Raw genomic sequence first — 18,681 nt, forward strand, 5'->3', positions numbered from 1 at the left:
GATCCTCCAGCCAGGGGAGGGTGTGGGTGTTGGCAACATGAGAAGCCTCATCTGTGAAAGACTGCAATGGATTTACTTTCTTCCCAATGGTGCCACGTTTAGCTGGGAGTGGTGTACACCGAGGGAGGTTTTGTGGAAGGCGAGAGTAAACGACGGGGACTCTTTGGGAGCTATGTTGATATCTTCAGAGGGATCCCTTTTGCTGCCCCACCAGAGACTCTGCAAGACCCCCAGCCTCATCCTGGCTGGGAAGGTAAGATCCAGTGTTGGGTTTATGTTGTTTAACTTCTGTCTCCTTAGTCCGTTGTTGACCGGAGCTAGTTCACACAGGAAAGGGTCCCACTCCCTCAGTTCCAGTAGCAGTGGCTGGGGAGGCTTTGCTGCCTCTGCTGGACTTAAAGGGAAAGATGGATGGACAGAGCTTGCAACTAAAAGAGCTGACACCTCTAACCAGGACCTGTTGTATTCCTTTTCTTCTCTCAGGAACACTGAAAGCAAAAACATTTAAAAATCGCTGCATGCAGTCGACGCTTACACAAACTGATGTTCGTGGGAAAGAGGACTGTCTCTATCTGAACATCTGGATCCCTCAAGGGAAGAGAGAGGGTATGTGTTTGTCAGAGACCCGAGGAGGAGATAAACTGCTCTGGAGCATCCCTCCACAGCTATGTTCCCATAATGGGCAACCACAGAAGCACTGATTTTCAGTGGGAAGGGTAGGAGAGATTTCAGCCACTGCTCCTCAGCTGCATCCCACTGAGAGTTTCAGCCTCTTCTACAGAGCAGAAATTTTCTTGGCCATAGGCTATCACAAAGCATCATGCCCTTGAAGTGAAGAAAACCCTTTCTGGACAAATGATTGTCCTACAAACCTAGTGGTTATACAGAAGTTCTTGTCAAGAAAAGAGAATAATTTGTAGGGGATGTCAGCAAATAGGAATAGCTTGTACAGATTTGCTGTCCTGGGAATGCTTTACCTGCAGTGGGAGTAAGATGACAATGAAGGAAGGGGCGTTTGTATCAGCCCCAAGAGGTTTTGGTCCGTGCCCAAGTGGAGCAATGCTCAGTGAACGGGCATGGAGGTAGGCAGCACCTTCTGGCTGTGTAGTGGTTCACGCCACTTTTCCTCCTCATCTCCTAGTCTCCACCAACTTGCCAGTGATGGTCTGGATCTATGGCGGTGCCTTCCTTTTTGGAGGGGGTCAAGGAGCCAATTTCCTTGACAACTACCTCTACGATGGCGAGGAGATCGCCGTGCGGGGCAACGTGATTGTGGTGACCCTCAATTACCGTGTGGGGCCCCTGGGCTTCCTCAGCACTGGAGACTCAAACATGCCAGGTACCACAGCTGCTTCCTCTTAGCGGACCCTCCCACAGCACCCCACCTTCGGCTGTGCCCTGACTGAATGGTGGGTGCCCTCTGTTGCTCAGGGAACTACGGGCTGAAGGACCAGCACATGGCTATTGCCTGGGTGAAGAGGAATATCAAGGCCTTTGGGGGCGACCCGGACAACATCACCATCTTTGGGGAGTCAGCTGGTGCCACTAGTGTCTCCCTGCAGGTCTGTTGTCCTTGTTAGACCACACTACAGATGCTTCTCATTTCTGCAAATGGGCAAAACAGCCCCCTGACACTCTGATGCTTTCCTCCATGCATGCCATGCCCCCTTGCTCTCCTCCTCTTCTCTCCTTTTCACCATATCACCTTTTAACTTTAACTACTGAGTCTGTTAAGTATCACAAGAGCTGGCTATTTCCCTGGACCTTGTGTACAAGTTGTGAGGGGAATCGGCCAGGTCTGGCATGTAATTCTTTCTTCTCGATTTCATTAATGAAACCCTCCTGTTTCTATTTTGTGCTGCAGATACTGTCCCCAAAGAATGCAGGTCTCTTCAAGAGAGCCATCAGCCAAAGCGGTGTCAGTCTGTGTGGCTGGGCCATCCAAAAGGACCCACTCACTTGGGCTAAAAAGGTAACGTGCACCTCTGCAGAGGGACCCCAACCCACAGAGGGAGGCTGACACATGGGACAGTTAGTGGCTTGCACATCTACCTGGGCTGGCTGGATCGTGTCTGTGTCACTCCAGGCAGCAATAATTCTGAAGCTAAGGTCTTACTTGCGGGTACAAAAAAATAAGGGATTTCATAGAGAAGAGCATAGCAAGTAGGGGATTTATCAGGAGTCATGCCACCAAACACAGAGCTTTGGAAACATGCATCTTGGAGATTAAAACCAACCTCTCCTCTGGGAAGCTGGGAATGAAGCCTGGCTTCAGAGAATAATGCCGCGAGCTTTCTCTCTCTTTCCTTCTGCAGGTTGGAGGGCAGGTGGGCTGCCCCACAGACAACACCACGGTCTTGGCTAACTGCCTCCGTGTCTCTGACCCCAAAGCCCTGACAATGGCCTACCACTTGGAACTGCGCTCCCTGCCTGGTAAGTCTCCCAGCCTACGCCGTGTCCTCCATGCACAGAAGGTTCACTGAGCCTTCAAAGGGGTACTGGAGTGATTGCCAGAAGTATTTAAGCGGTGTCGTTCAGAAAGGAGACAACAATGACAGATTTTGCAGTCACCCTTCCACAGACAGGTGCACAGTCTGCTGAGTAAATGCTGCTGGTTGTGCAATGGCAGTGGTGGCAGATCAGTTGTCCAAGGGTTGTGCCTTGGCTCCAGAACAAGTAGCTTTCTGTTTCTCAATGTTTCATGAAAGCAGCAAGAGCAATTCCAGAACACAGCTTACAAACAGGAACAACAAACAGTAACTGAGAATATCCCTCTATTTTTTTCCTTAAGCACTAAGATATGCCAGGCCACACATCTGCTTTTTCCATGCTCCTAACAGATTCTGGTTTTGCCTCCTGTTGCAGGTCCTGTGGTTCATTCACTCTCCATCACTCCTGTTGTTGATGGAGACTTCCTCCCTGACATGCCAGAGAACCTCTTTGCCAATGCTGCTGACATTGACTACATTGCTGGGGTCAATAACATGGACGGACATTTCTTTGCTAGCATTGATTTGCCTGCTATCAATCGTCCACTTGAGAAAATCACTGCGTAAGAGGACATTCCTAAAACCCTTATCGAGAGGAACTTTAACATATTCCCCAAACATCAAGGACTGGAAGGGGCACTATCTTCAGCACAGGATGCCACTCCAAGCTGGGGTGCCCAGAGCACATGTTGCCAAGCACAAAGCCTTCAAGAGAAATAACTAGTTTAGCGGGGAAGCCTTCCCAAATATCTTTAAGATGCCCCTAAACTCAGAAGTAGTGGCAATCTTGGCAGCCCCGATGCTCTCTCTGTGGAGCACGTTCATGCAGAAATGCTGGGTGCCTGACCCATCAGACCCCTCTTTCAGGACTGAAAGAGCTTATGGCCCATTTGGAACCCAGGCCGTTCTGCTGAGAAAGTTGTGGATCATGTGCTCTCCATCTAAGACCTGGACTGAAACTCCTGGCTTTTACTTCACCAAACTGTTGCCAACCACAGGGGTTGGATGTGGACATCAAAGAGAGCTGGGACAACTTCCACACTCCTCTTCATCTTCCTCCATCCTTCCTCTGCTGGTCCATAATTAGCGATACCTCTTGTCTTTTCAGGAGCGATGTCTATAACTTGGTCAAAGGACTTACTGCAGACAGGGGTGAGAGAGGAGCCAACTTGACATATGATCTCTACACTGAGTCATGGGGTGACAACCCAGAGCAAAAAGAAATGAAGATAACAGTGGTGGACCTGGCTACTGACTACATTTTCCTGATTCCCACGCAGTGGACACTAAACCTGCACCATCAGAATGCCCGGTGAGGAGCACAGCATTGGTAGGAGCCTAAAGCTTGTCTGGGAACCAAAATGCTACTCCCAGCACAAGGGGTTCTGCCAATGTTTGGAGCATAGCTATGAATCCACACTCCCTTTCCTGCTTTTCACTTGCTTATCAAGTCTATTTTATTTCCCCAGGAGTGGCAAGACATACAGCTATTTGTTCTCCCAGCCATCTCGAATGCCCATCTACCCAAGCTGGGTAGGGGCAGACCACGCTGATGACCTGCAGTACGTGTTTGGGAAACCCTTTGCCACCCCTCTAGGCTACCTGCCCAAGCACAGGACTGTCTCTTCTGCCATGATTGCTTATTGGACCAATTTTGCCAGGACTGGGTAAGTGATTCTGGTTCCACCTTTGGGGCTTGCTGCAGCACTTCAACGTGCTGCTTTTGTCTATTAACTTCTCAGAAGCAATTCTCAAAAGCAGGGTGCCCTCCATACTTTTGCAAACCTGGCTCTGTGCCTTCCAGAGCAGAGTTTGCTCTGGGCCTTCCTCATCCAGAGAACACCTGGGAACAGCAGAAGCATTTTCAGAACCTGTGCCCTCTGCTTAAACTTAATGATGAGGTTTCTTTCTGAGCCCTAGAGTTCGGACAGGAGTTAAGTTTGTAGTGTGTAGCCAGGGCCATGCTAGCAGGGACCAAAGGAGGAGAATGCAGGTTGGCAAGTTGCTCCTAGCAGGCAGAATTGCTATCACTTGTCTCAATTTCAAGCTCTCTCCTTGCACTCACTTAAAGCCTCACTTGAGCACAGATAAGATCCCCAGAGAACACAAATCTGCCCTGATAAACTAAACTTCTATTTCTTTTTTTGCAGCGACCCCAACAACGGGAATTCAGAGGTGCCCGTTACCTGGCTGCCCTACACCAGTGAGGGTGGTTACTACCTGGAAATCAACAACAAAATGAATGATAATTCACTGAAGCAGAATCTGAGAACCCAATATGTGAACTACTGGAATTCAGTCTATCTGAAACTGCCTCAGGTTGCCAACACATCCTAGACTGTGGAGCAGCTGAAAACCCAAGCAAAACCATCTTTTAAAGGCAGACCAAGTTCATTAAAGGCTTGCTTGCAACTGAGGGATTTTGGCTTCTGAATGTCTTTGTCATTCCACAGTTTTCTCCCTAACATTACAGTTAGGCAGGAAATGGCAGCTAGTCTCTGGGCAAAGTGTGTTCCCCTGACAGCAGTGGCTCAGTTAAGCTGCTGATGCATCAGTGCCATGGCTAGCAGGCTCTGCCAGCTTTTTGGCTTGAGGTTTGTTTTTCCTTGTTCCTTGTGTGACCCCTAGCAGGACAGACCCAATCCTGATCTGGACCTCAGGATATTGCCACATTCTAATCATCCACTCTAATAACAAACATCTCATAGACAATTACAGTTGTAATGTATGGAAACAAATCTCTTAGAGAACTGTTGCCCAGTTAACTAAAAAAAATGCAAGGAGGTTATTCTGCATTGGTTTATGGCCACAAGTCTCTGTTTCGCAACAGCCAAGCTGGGCTGTGAGCTACAGCTCTGAACCGAGGAAGCAAGGAGAGGATCAGGATTTGTCACCCAGGATTTGTGCCTGGAGCTATTCCCAATTTTACAGCACCGTGGATGCTCACAACCTTGTCCCATACCAGCATTCTCCCCATGCCCCTGGCCAGCTGCAGGCAGCCCTGGTGCACAGCACCCTGGCAGCTGTATCAAAGGCTATTTACCCTTTATCTGTTTCCACTTAGTAATTTTTCATTGTCGAGTGAGCGCAATCAAATTTGCTAGGCGGGGAATGAAAAGGAAGTTCAAGGATATCTGAGGTCTTACAAATGTAATGCAAGCAGGGAACTAGGAGAAAAGGAGAGACACTGCAGGCACTCCGCTGTTGGGCAAGAATTTCTGCTCAGGCATTAGTAGTCACCAAGAACAAACACTGAAAATATTCTTAAAAATGTGCAGAGAAGCACTCAAAGCCATGCTTCCTACCAACACGAAGCCCAAGGCCAGAGAAACCAGAAGTCACCTGTGCCAGAGTACCCCTATCTACCAGCTGCTTTCAAAAGTCCTCTATCTGGGAAGATTCCCAGTGCACCAGCAGCAGCACAGCCCTGCTCGCACTCACCTCTCCGCCTCGCTGAGCCGCTCCAGGCTGTGGAACCAGTCCACAAAATGGTCCTCCTGAGTGAAGCTGTAGTTGTTGCAGGCCGACTGAAGCAGCTTGATCTGGGCGATCACTTCAAACTCCTGCAGCCAACGGAGCCGGTCAGACCCCCTGTGTTTGCAGCCCCACAGCCCCCTGCAAACAGCCCAGCCCCATGCACCGAGACGCCTAGGAAGGACCAGAATCCCCCCCCCCCAAAATAAAGAACACCGCAGCAAAGAGCAACTCCAAAGAGAGCGGCAGAGCCTGGGCTCGCACAACGCCAGCCTCCTCCCGCCACCCAGCTGTGCAAACTCTCACCTTCCTTCTCTTCTCGAAGTTGATCAGCCCTCCCTGCAAAAGAAGGAGCCGGGCGTCAGCGGGAAGCGGGGAGAGAAAGGGACACGGCTCCGCTCCGCTGCAGTGCGCGCCGTGCCCGCCAGGGGGCGCTACGAGAGCGGCCCATTGCCAGTTGGTAAATTCAGCCCAGCCATCCTGGATGGGGGGGCGGGGGAAGAAATTACTCAAATGATTTTTTGGAAACCGGATCTCTTGTGAAAAAGTTTTAATTGGCAATTGCAATGGGGGGTGCCCTGCAAGCAGGAGTGCACGGCCAAAAACACACCACAGCCTTATATCCCGTATCCCCCAACACTAAGAATTCCTGCCGTTTCCTTGTTGAGTACTCCAGGTTCACAATCTATCCAATGGTTGCCATCTCTCTCCCATTATCACTTGATAATTTGCTACCACCTGATGTCTGCTAGTTTTGTAAGCATTTATCATGTCTGCCCCATCCATTTCCCTAATTTTGACACTCGAGCCTCCTGCTTTCTGCTTATCTACCTGTCCAAGCATACCCTAGCTCGTCTGTGAGGTGAAGCCAGTGGGACTTTTTGCTTGCAAAAACATCATTTTAGCTCTTCCCCCTCCCCTGCTGCCTGGTTCACATTCTTCACACATACATCCCCCAGGGAGTTGACAAAGTCCCTCTCTCTGTTTCTCCAAGCAAGTAGAACCCATAAAACAGCCGCCAAGCCACAATCTCCTGCCATGCAACTGCCGCAGCAGTTTGTTTCCTCTGGGTGCAGCCGTGTGTCTCACAGCCTTTCCCTTCGGCCGTCCCAGCGATCTGCGCAAGGGAGAAGAGCACACAGAACAGCACGGCAGCCAGAGCCTCCTTTTATCTCTTAAGAACGGCCATACTCCATTCTTTACGCACGGGGCGCTGTGGAAGCAGAGGGCGGCGCGTCAGCTCGGCCCGGAACCGTCGCTCGGCGGAACCATTGTGCTGCGGCTCCGGGCGGCCCCGGGGAGGGACCAGGGAGCGATGGCGGCGGAGGAGCCGCGCGGGGAGCGTGGTTCGGGGCTGCTGGAGCTGCCCAGCGCGCCGCGCTTGGTGTGCGTGGAGTACCCGGGGCTGGTGCGGGATGTCGGCGCGATGCTGCGGACACTGGGAGGAGAGGAAGGGGTGTCGCGGGTGAGGGGCTGCCGGAAGAGGCCGTGTGTGAGGGAGGTGGGCCCGCGAGGGCGCGCGTGGGATCGGGGCGGCCCTCAGCGCGGTGCTGGAGTTGGCGGGAAGGCCCCTCCGGGTCTGGGGTGGGGTGAGGGTGTTGGGCACGGTCCGGGGCGCTGAGCGGGCAGGGAACAGCGTGCTAACAACCGTGCCATCTCCGACACAGATCTACGCGGACCCCGGCAAAAGGTTGGAGCTGTATTTCCGCCCCAAGGACCCCTACTGCCATCCCGTGTGTGCCAACCGCTTCCCCGCCTCGGCCATGCTGCTCAAGGTGAAGAGGAGGAGCAGGAAGAAGCGGTTGGGCGCAGAGGAGCAGGAAGTCCAGTTTGAAATGGAAATTATTGGGATCGTCACAACGGTTTACAAATTTCAAGGTAACGCTTGTATTTCTGTCCTCAGGGCATAAAGACTGATGGGAAAGGGAAAGGTTTCCTTTTAAGACTGGAATGGAAATCAGATCTCTTGTTATGGCCACCTTTCCATATAAACCTTTGCATAGACTTACCAGACTCCTGCTCCTGAAAGCAGAGTGCTGAGAGAAATATTATCTCCACAATACACCTCACAGTGTTCTAACTTTTGTTTCCCATAGGAATGTCAGATTTCCAGTACCTAGCGATGCACTCTGGTCCTGACGGCAAACAAACCTCCATGTATGATAAAGTCCTCATGCGTAAACCAGAGAAGGAAGAATTTTTCAACAGGGAATTACCTCTGTACATCCCTCCACCAATTTTCTCACGTCTGGACACTCCTGTTGACTATTATTATCGGCCAGATGTCCAACACCGGTTAGTGCCCTTTCTCGTGATATAATAAATAATCCGTGTTGCTTTGTGAAAGGGAAGACAGTGACACATTTTTCTAGTTTGATATATACTTCTAACAGACAAATCTTCAAGTTAAGGTTACATTTTTCATCATATGGAAATGGATCTAATCCATTCTGACATCAATGCTGTTATAGGATCTATGCTCTTGAAGCATCAGGACAGTGTTAGATACATCGTTTTTACGTTTCATTAGTTTTAGTAGAATATTATACCTCTTCCTGCAGGAAACTAAACGTAGCACGGGATACATGAGTGTGTATTTCTGCCTGCTTCCCATGGGCTGGAGCTGTGTGGAGACTATGCAGAATCAAGGCCATATGTTTCTCTGACCACATTCGCTGGATCTGTCCCCTCCAGGCCCCTGATTACTTACACCAGAAGAACAATCTGTGAGGTCTCCCACAAGAAACAGCTTTCATTCTTCCCACTGTGCTCCTTTATCAGCATTTAGAGGAAAAAAAAAAAACCTTGTTAACTGCATTTCCATCTTATGTTGTCCCTGTACTCTGCTGAACTCCAGGCATTACAGTGGAGCAAAGACAGAGCGTGCAGCCTTTTGTGCAACAAATCCATGTCGTACAAATCAGTAATCCACTGCCTGGGGAGTTTCTCTTGGGTAGTACAGGGGATCTCTTTCATCAGGCAACTGGAGGTAGCTTGGCCATTTTGATGTTGTTTTTTTAACTGGAAGTTCCCTTCCTCAGTGTGTCACAAAAGTCTTCAATCGCAAAGTACGGGATTCCAAAATCCACAAGGAGCTGGGGCCAAAGTAAAACCCACTGCTCATGCAGTTTGATCCCTTCTCCTCAGACATCTGGCAAATAACCTTCATTTTTGCATGTTCCCATGAAAGCCACATGCCTGTGCGTGCCACTGGCAGAAAGCAAACCCAGTCCTCCGCCCTGTCTTGTAGGGATGGCTACAACAATCCCCAGGTGTCAGCTGAGAACCTCATTGGCCTCAGCAGGGCCCGGCGCCCCAACAACGCCATCTTTGTGAACTTTGATGATGAAGAAGTCCCAACCAAACCACTGGATGCTGCTGCACAGGCCTGGAAGAAAGTGTGCACCAATCCTGTGGATAGGAAAGTGGAGGAAGAGCTGAGAAAAGTACGTGCCATGTTCCTGAGCTGGGCTGGGCACTCAGCCCTGGCATGCTGTGTAGGAAAAGACTGCATGCAGCCCTTTTCTTTGACTTCCCAGCAGATGGCTGTGACCCTAACTACTTGCTGGCTCCTCTATAGGTTTTGTGAATGCCATGTGAAGTTCTGTGTATAAAACTGTTAGTATGGTGTGGCCTTGAATTACACCAGGATTTTGAATCCAGGCCATTGGGTTCGATTCCCATTCACTGTCGGCTGTCCTCTGTAACCTTAACAAAAAAAAAAGTTTGGTTTTTCCTGTTCTCTAATCTCTCAAATGAGGGGGGCTATACTGGCATATTCTGCCCAGGATACCAGAATATTTGGTGACCAGAACAGCTGCAGTTCCCCTTGTAAATAACTGGTGGGATACAAATTTGTTAAGGCATGACAACATCATGCCAGGAAATTGAATGAGGGGCATGTATCTGAAATTATTATATATTATTTTAGCTCTTTGAAGTTCGTCCAGTCTGGTCTCGGAATGCAGTTAAAGCAAATATCAGTGTCCATCCAGACAAGCTGAAACTTCTGTTGCCGTGTTTGGCCTACTACATGGTAAGTCTGTGTATCTGCTCTTGTTCCTGTCTAAGGCAGCCAGCAAGGGTGGATCACCTGCATGTTCCTTGCACTCTACAGTTTCTGAGGTCCTATCTGAGCTTAATGCAATGTAAGAGGAAGATGGAAAGCAAACCTTCCTCTTGAACAGAAGTTATAACCATGGAGGATTCAGTAGCTGTTGCTCCGTTGGATCTTGTCTACTTTGCAGTTCGATCAGACTCTCAAATTGATTGTCCATCTGGCAATGATAGCAGATTTTTTCCAAACAGATTCTTGTGACCTCGCAGGTTATTTTTAAAGGCACGCAAATATTTGGGCTTCAGTACTTTGACTGCCCAATTTTTGGTGTGTAAATACTGGTTGTAGAAAGTGATAAAGGAACTGGTAAAGAAATGTATTTGGACAATGCAGGAAAACATTAGAATTTTCTAAGAGACTGCAACACAACTACATTTGCAACTTGTCCCCCGTTTGTTTACACAGATAACAGGTCCTTGGAGGAGCTTATGGGTTAAGTTTGGGTATGACCCTAGAAAACACCCTGAAGCAAAGATTTATCAAGTACTGGATTTCCGAATTCGCTGTGGAATGAAATACGGTAAAAGGGTCCGACCCACAGAGACCATCTATTCTGCCTGGTTAATCCTTGTCGTTTTTATTTTTGCTTGTTTTTAAACTGTTTTGCTCTGTCTGCTGTGATGGAGGGTGCATCTTTTGATTTCATTCCTTCCTGTAGTTCTTCCATAAAACAAAACAAACTTGAAAGGAGATTAAGCGGTATTTCTTTCCTCATTTGGCACATTCCAAACCTTACAAACATCTCGCTGTCTTTCCTCCTCCATGTATTCAAAGCCCAAGTGTGTGTCAGCAGGCCATCTTCACTCTTGCTCAGGGGAGGCACTAAGCAGTATATTCTGTTACTTGCATGTGCAGGACAGCAGGTCTCAGGCTGTGGTACATAGGGTTCCTTTGCTCTGATTTTGCAGAGAGCAAGTTGAGGGAAAGCACTTTCTGAAGTCATATAACAAGTGCTTGAGAGAGCTGTCATCTAGTTACTATGGTCAGATCACATCTTCCCATCTTTCCAGCCAAAAAGATTTTATCTGATACCTCTCTTCAACTTGCAGAAATCAGTGTATCCCCCCCCAAAAAAAAACAGTGTATCCCCCCCCAAAAAAAAATCAGCCTTCATTTCACACACTAGTCCAGCACTTCTGTTACTGAGCTAGGCATATTCTGTGGGATGCTTGTCCTCAGTTCATTATTGGCTTTCTTTTCTCACCTCTAGGTTACACCCCTAATGATATGCCAGTGAAAGCAAAACGCAGCACGTATAACTACAGTCTGCCCATCACTGTCAAAAAGCCAGGTATGTCATGCCAGCAGAAGGGGTGTCTGGCTCTTCTGTTTCTTTGATCCTACTTTTAGGTAGTGAAAAGTCCTCCTGTGCTCCAGCTGAGCCAAAATTAGAACTCACACCTATCCATGACTGATTTGCTGTCCAGTAAGATCTCTGAAGAATCAGCAATGCATGCTCAGTTGCTGAGCTGATCTGCTTTTTGCTGAGCAGCCAAGCTGGATCAACACTGGGAAGCAACAGTACAATGCCACAGCAAAATTGTCCCTAATCAGGTCTCTGTTGTCTTTCAGTAAGTCATACAGTCAGTGTACACGATTTGAAGCAGGGACTTGGTACTTCTGGTGCATCTGGTGCAAAAAAGCCTGCCTCCAGCAGGTATAAACTGAAGGTAAGCATTACTCTCTTTCACCACAATCTTGAAATAGCATAGTGAAAAGGGAGGAAGTGTTTCCTGTTTTGGAATTCATTAAGGGTACAGGTTTCTCTTTGAGACATGAACGAGTTGAAGGTCACAAGTTTACCCAGAGAACTGCTAGCTGAACATGTCACTGCAGAACTTCACCTGCTGTTCCATGAATGTGTTTCTTACATGGGATTGGTACTCTTGCCTCTAGCCTTAAACGCGATGAGCATTTTGTTTCAGTTGAGAAAACTGGAGAACTTAAAGGGCAGTGAAGTGCAAAACATTGCCATGTGTTTATCAGGTCATCCTGCAGACTTGAGCAGGGTAAAATAAATATTGAAATAGCAGTCTGTTGTTTTTTTTTTTTTTTTTTCCCTTTTTGCTAGAACAAAACCTACAGTCTACTGATACACAGTAACAAGCTACTAATGAAGCTGTAGCTTGGATACTAAGTGTTTTTTGACTTGGGACAGATTTGTGCAGGAAGTGGCTTGTTGTTTACTCAGTACTTGACAATTACACCAGAGTTGCCCTGTTACACCTCAGAATGCACATTAAATCCCTTCCATCTTTCCTCTTAGGAATCCATCTACATTTTCCGAGAAGGAGCCTTACCCCCGTATCGGCAGATGTTCTATCAACTCTGTGACTTGAATGTGGAAAGGTATTACACACTGCCAGCTGAGTCCTCTGTTAGAACGAGATTTCAAAACCTGTTTATATCCACTTCATTACTCTCACTCTCCTTGCCCAGGAACTTAAGAGGTATTTGGCTTCTGAATAAAAACAGAACAGACTTCTCACATAAACTTCCTTTCTCATATGACAGGTGAATAACCAAATATTCTTTCCCACTCAAGGAAAGAGAAGTAAGCCACAGTCTGTCTTATTTGAAGCCTACATCTGAGTGTAGAAGGGTAATATTTCACCTTCTTTTTGTTGCTTTTTAGCCTACAAAAAATCATCCATCGGAATGATGGTTCAGAGTCAGAATGCACGGAGCGGGATGGATGGTGCCTTCCAAAGACTAGTGATGATCTGAGAGATACCATGTCCCTGATGATAAAGCAGATAATCAGATCCACAAGACCTGGTACGGATGGTTCTGAACCTGAAAGTACTGAACAGTGTATTACCACCTACCCGATAACATTGAGACATTTTAGACTACATTAGGATCTTGCTGCCAGTGCTGGGGAAGTAGCATTGCTATGTTCACCACCTCTGGCATTCCCTGCGTTCTAGTGCATCACAGTGTGAGAGCTGAGGCTGTTGTCCTGCCACATGACATGGGGTGGAGACTGGGAATAGCTAAAAGTAGAGGTGTTCTTTTTCACTATTCCAGTATCACAGCCTTCAGGTTTGTAACTCTATAACATGATGGAAAATACAGCGATAATAGTGGGGTGGCAAAGTCCTAGGCTGCATCAAGTGAGGATAAGCCCAAATGCAGCAGCCATGGACACAGAAACACAGGAAAAAAAGACTGCTTACCTTGAGAAGGCCTCAGGTATGCAGGGATCTCTAGCAAGATACCCTCACCTCCATTGCCAACCCTTAAATGAGGTTGGGGAAAGGGGTGGATCCTGGCTTCACTCCTTCTGGTCACTCAGGTGCATTGCATACACCTGAGCTCATCTGGGTTGGCCCTGCCTTCCCACCAGGTGCTCAATCACTGTTTCAGGCCATGACTTAGCATTTCTTTTTATTGATGGCATATAACTTATAAACAAGCAGTGAGGACATTATTCTTGCATGATGCTGGGCCAAATCAATATCCCAGTGTATTAGGTCAGAATCAGTTAGGAGAGGAGACATGATGGTGCAGATCTGCTACTGTTCTGCTAGCACTTCTAGGGTATGAAAATGGATTTTTTTGTTTGTTTGTTTTTTTTTTTAATTCTATTAAGATGTGCAACCTTAACTGTGATCCTCAGGCTTCTGCCTTTCTCTCATTGTTTTATGAGCCCTACTGCAAAGTTATCCAGGTTGCGCTGAGAGATGCATCATTGTGACTTCCTTTCTTTCTTCCTAATTAAGCTCTTTTCTCAAGTACAACAAGCAGTGAAGATGGCAAAGAACAGCTGGCATATGAATCTGGAGAGGATGAGGATGATGAAGAGGAGGAAGAAGAAGACTTCAAGCCTTCTGATGGGAGTGAAAACGAAATGGAAACAGAAATTCTAGACTATGTGTGAACTCAGTGAGGAGTCTCACTGCTGTTGGACAGAATCTTCTTGGCTCTTGTTCCTTCAATGCTGATGGTTCAGCAACCATACACAGGGTGTGTGAGAGCAGAACTTGCACTAAGGTGCCAGCTACCTGTCTGCACTGACTGTGGTGCCTGCTGATGGCTGTCATTTTTGATGTTCAGATGCCATTGCCCACATTTTTATAACTGTGGGATAATAAGCCTTCAGAACATTGCCACCATGGAGATAACAGGTTTCTTGCCAGGCTCCAGCTGGTGTTTACTGCAGCAGCTCAACAGGCTCCAAGAAAAGAGAATCAAAACCAGCTGGCAATACACCTTAAAACAGGAGAAACTGTGTTCCCAAATCTCTCTGTAAGAAATATAGCATGTCTGGGGTGACGGTCATGTGGAAAATAAAAAAATGGCCTGAAGAGGTTACCATTCAGTTATAGAAATTAAAGAACTGCTGGCACGTTCTAAGTCTTGTGCGTTCCCCAGTGTGTTACAAGTGGAAGGTTTATCATTAGTAGCTGATAATATGTTCTAATGCTGTGGGCACTCTACTTCCAGGTAAGGTATTATCAGGCACCAAGGATAAACACTCTCAGAAATGCTAGGAAAACACCTGAAGCCAAGCTTGTTACCAACAGCTAGCCTAAGGCCAAAGAAACCAGAAATCTCTTGTGTCAGGGTTTACTTATTTCCCAGCTATTTTTGCAATTCTTCTGTCTGGGAAGACTGCAGTTACTTGGATACTTAATTCTGACTTAGCAGGAAATGTCACTAACAGCTCTGTGTGTACAGAATAGTCCTTTCATTTTCAAAAAACTCAGCTTTAAAGTAATCTATGTAGCCAGAGGCACTACACCATCCAGGCAATTTCCACTGAAGTCTGTGCAATTATAAAAAATAAACATGCAGGCCATACTAGGAAATGAGCCCTTGAACACTGAAGGAAGAATATCTCAAACCAAAGCAGAGTACTGTCTCCCTAACATAGGGACCAATGTTGCATTTGCTCTTACAGCCATTGCAAATACGAAAAGAGGTAGACTAGTAAATGAGATGTCACATTGATGCTACCAGAAAAAGCACCAGTCCCAACAGCACAGATTCCCATGAAGAGGGTTACTTGAGATCAGGCACTGGTCCTGCAAACAAAAAAGCCTTGTTTCTTCATTCAAGCACAAAACAAAGCTCAGCACGGTTACCATACAGTAACAGGCTCAAGCACCACCTCCACAATCAGATCCATTCCCCTTCCTCTAGGAGTAGGCCAGCAGTTCAGGAAGACAGGACAACCCCTGCTTTAGGGCAGGGATGTTTGAGGATCGGTATTTTATTGCAAAGTCTAATTACATTGCTGTGTACAAGTCACACTGGGCAGTGTGCTCCTTCACTGAAGTGGTACAAAATACATATGGTACAGCCAGTCCCCTCCGGGGATGCTGGGCTTCCAGAGGACATCAGCAGGAGGGGAGGGGAGAGGGGCAGAGGGGTGGGCAGGAGCTGGTAGGCACAGAGCAGCATGGAGCCAGGGGGAGGCCCAGGGGTGCTGGCACCCAAAGGCAGGGGCCAGGCTCCGGGTGGGGTGGGAGGCAGGAGGCAGCCCCTGCGTCAGGGTGCCAAGGGCTCCCATCATGTGCAGTGTGGGCGTGGTGGCCCAGGCGATGCCAGCCAAGGGGACAGAGGGCTGGCAGAACTCATGCCAGCCGTGCTCGTAAACAAGCAGCCTCTCTCCACCCGGTCCTGCCACCAGCCCTGGGCCTCCGAGTGTCGCCGTGCGGTGTCGCTGCATCCCAGCCCCTCTCCTGGAGCCAGGGAACACGTTTCCTCCCACCCAGCAGCACGGACAGACAGGAAACAAAAGATGTGCTGGGAGGAAGCGCTCAAAACGTGATGGAGCCAGCAGGTCCAGGGGCAAAAAGAAAAAAAATAAAGCTCCCCCTTTTGGTTAGTGTTTCCTACAGTCGTTAAAACAAGCATCTCTGCCCCTGCTCGAGCGTCGAGTGGTAAAGAAACAAGAGAGGGGGGAGCCCAGAGGGGTCAGCGCCGTGTGAGCAGGGCAGAGCGACACTGCTGCTGTGAGCATCCCTCCCAGCAGCCTTAAATAGGGGGGGACAGGAGAGGGACTGGGCTGCAGGGCAGGGGAGGGGGGGCTCTGGGTTAGTAAAATGTACAAGTTCATCTCTTCTATTTACAACCAATAAATATTGCAAAAAAAAAAAAAAATCAGTAAACTTTTTTGTTTGTTTGTTTTATACAAAAGAAGTCTCATCGCTGCTTCTCCCATGGTCAGTGTTGGAAAAAGTCTGGTTAAAGCCCAAGGTGAGTGGCACTTTCTGTGGGTCAGGCGGTGGCAGCCGGAGCACCCCGAGCTCTCTGACTCCTTGCCCGCCCGTGCAGACACGAGGTCTCTATTTACACAAATTCGGACAGCAGTCCGCTCTCCTCCTCCTCCTCCTGGCTCGGCTGGCAGCTCTGGGGGCACGGGGATGCATGCAAAGCTCCCCCGCCTGCAGAAGGGACACTGGCATTTGATCTTTGGTGCAGGTTTGAACGGGGGCCGGCGGCTGGATCGGGGAGAGGAGCGAGACCACGCGGAGGCTTCCAGTCATCGACAGCAACCCTTGTCCACGAGGCACCGGCTGTGGGGCCGCATCCTTTCCAGCACGGCTTCTCCCAGGGCACGCACAGGCGGTGGTGGCAATGCCAGGTGATCCGGGGAAGGACGTGGAGGTAAACCAGTGCCGAGAAGGGGAGCGCCCGTCCCAGCTCGCGTGGCAGTGGCTCGTGTGTGCTCCTTGCAAAGGGCCCCTCCAAGCCACCGCTCCCCGGCTCGCGCGGACACAAGGCACCTACGGCAGAGAGGCGGGCTCCTGCTCTGGGCAGGCTGGCGGCTGGACGAGTGTCGCACCGTGGAAGGTTTAAAATTAAAACTAAAAGAGAGAGAGATTTCCCCCCCCCTTCCCGCTGCCTTCCTGTGTAGAAAAAAAAAAAAGACCTGATTGAAACGGGAGCTTGTGCAGAGAGAGGCGGAAGGGCCGCCGGGTGCCAAAGCAGCTCTCGGTGCGGGTGAGCGTCGTTCCTGGCCCTGCCGGCGGCACCAGGCCCGGCTACAGCCTGCCTCCAAGGCCCCGTCGGTGAGGGGTGGCAGTGGGGCTGAGGCTAGAAGATGCCTTTGGCGATCTTCAGGCCTTTCTGCTTCATCCTGGGCAGGGTGGAGCTGGAGCCGTGCTTGATCTTCACCCCCTTGGAGAAACCCCGCTTCTTGAGCACGAAGTCATAGTTGGCGGCGGAGTTCATGGCGTAGAAGACGTTGGCGTTGTCGGGGATCTTCAGCTCTGGGAGGGATCAAGGATGGAGTCAGCTGAGCAGCTTGCTCCCACCCAGAGCCCAGGCCGGGAGAGAATCCCACCCCTCATACGCACCTCTCTCCTCTGAGATGATCTGAACGAGCTCGTAGTCTTCAGGCCGGTCCCCGTCCAAGTTGTGTTTGGCCATGGCCTTGCGAATAACGACCGGTGTCTTATCCTGGCTAGTCACCTATGAGCACACAGCATAGTTAACCACCATTTAACACAAAATGGTGCCGAATCCCCCACCTCCATATGTGTGAGACATGCCCGCATCCAAGCGTGACGAGCCTCCCCATCCCAAAACTGACGCGGGTGCTGGGTGCTAACCAGGATGCTCTTGTACATGTTGCCGTTGTCCACAGCCAGGCTGACACGGATGATACAGCAATCGTCGACCTGCTGGTTGTAAAGGGGCAGCGAGAGGGACGAGTAGCTGGAGATGCCGGAGACGGAGCGCTTGTGAGTGCGGGATGCTGTCACTGGCGTGGAGGAGACGGAGGAGGACGAGGCACTGCTGGAGCCCGAGCCGATGCCCGACGTGTCCAGGGAGGAGAGAGAGGTGGATTCCCAGAACTGGAGGGCAGGGAGGAGAGGGGATGCGGAGGACACAGTAGGTTTAGCTTCTCCATCAGCCACAGACGGGGTGTACGAGTGCTGGGGGAGGGAGGCCAGAGGGATCTCACTGCCCTGCACCAGTGGGGGACATACAGCCACCAAAGCTGCCAGACCCTGCTGTGCCAAGGCAAGCCCAGCTCCACCACAAAGAGCAGGGGCCTCCCTCGCTCCAGCAGGGCAGAAGCAGCCCCAGCTCCCCAGCCCCAAGGCGAGACGGGGGCCATCCCCTCTTGAGGGGAGCACCAGCCTCAGGAGCCCTGCAAGCTGCTCCGTACCTTCTTCTCTTGGCAGTCAGGGGACTCGGGGATGAAGCTGATGTTGATCTCCTCCACGTCGGAGCTGCTGGAGCCGGCAGAGGTGACGCTGACCGAGTCGGTGGCATCCCCGCTGCACAGGTATTGCCCACACTTGAGCTGGTCGAAGGACTTGGAGTGGGAACTGCCACTGGCACAGGGCTCAGTGCTGGCTGGTTGCCGGCTGCAGGGAGAGAGGGGAGGGTGAGGAGGGAGCAGGCCCAGGGAAGGACATGATGGTGCTGGCCCTTGCCTCCAACCCGCATCCCGCTGGGACGAACAGACTCACTCGCTCCATCGCTTGATGATGCCTGTGTTCTTCTTCGCCTTCAGCGTGTTGCTGGCCGACTCGGACAGTGGCTCAATCTCACACGACAGCCCATAGCTGGGGGAGAGACAAAGGCTTCAGCTCTCTCTGCAGCTTCTCAGTGCACCAGCAGCAGCACAGCCCTGCT

The 18,681-nt window shown here is 49.8% G+C and overlaps 3 protein-coding genes across 4 annotated transcripts in view; 2 read left to right on the plus strand and 1 right to left on the minus strand.

Annotated features, from left to right (window-relative positions):
- On the plus strand, window positions 103–4,906 carry LOC110406745 (bile salt-activated lipase-like; the record flags this gene model as incomplete). The annotated part of the gene is given in 10 exon segments (XM_021413589.1): window positions 103–253; window positions 484–606; window positions 1,142–1,339; window positions 1,432–1,562; window positions 1,865–1,972; window positions 2,316–2,433; window positions 2,866–3,052; window positions 3,598–3,801; window positions 3,959–4,156; window positions 4,640–4,906. Coding segments are annotated over 10 exon segments (1,605 nt in total), but the record flags the coding sequence as incomplete, so codon positions are not given.
- GTF3C5 (general transcription factor IIIC subunit 5) lies at window positions 7,153–14,439 on the plus strand. Of its 2 annotated transcripts, none has more exons than XM_021413592.1 (11): window positions 7,153–7,349; window positions 7,631–7,841; window positions 8,060–8,258; window positions 9,214–9,409; window positions 9,895–9,999; window positions 10,486–10,600; window positions 11,291–11,371; window positions 11,653–11,750; window positions 12,347–12,429; window positions 12,716–12,858; window positions 13,806–14,439. In XM_021413592.1, the coding sequence occupies exons 2-11, from the start codon at window positions 7,727–7,729 to the stop codon at window positions 13,961–13,963; spliced, it is 1,293 nt and encodes a 430-aa protein (XP_021269267.1). In that variant the 5' UTR covers window positions 7,153–7,349; window positions 7,631–7,726; the 3' UTR covers window positions 13,964–14,439. The 2 variants fall into 2 exon arrangements, with proteins under 2 accessions (XP_021269267.1, XP_021269266.1); XM_021413591.1 differs by having other exon boundaries at window positions 7,246–7,428.
- RALGDS (ral guanine nucleotide dissociation stimulator) overlaps window positions 15,281–18,681 on the minus strand; it is a gene marked incomplete in the record, with an annotated part of 19,919 nt that continues 16,518 nt past the window's right edge. The window contains 4 exon segments of the mRNA XM_021413584.1: window positions 15,281–17,303; window positions 17,391–17,505; window positions 17,646–18,005; window positions 18,209–18,410. Of these exon segments, the coding sequence (XP_021269259.1) occupies window positions 17,128–17,303; window positions 17,391–17,505; window positions 17,646–18,005; window positions 18,209–18,410 (853 nt within the window).

The sequence above is a fragment of the Numida meleagris genome, chromosome 16 (assembly GCF_002078875.1).
Source record: "Numida meleagris isolate 19003 breed g44 Domestic line chromosome 16, NumMel1.0, whole genome shotgun sequence".
In the NCBI taxonomy this organism is placed as follows: Eukaryota; Metazoa; Chordata; class Aves; order Galliformes; family Numididae; genus Numida; species Numida meleagris.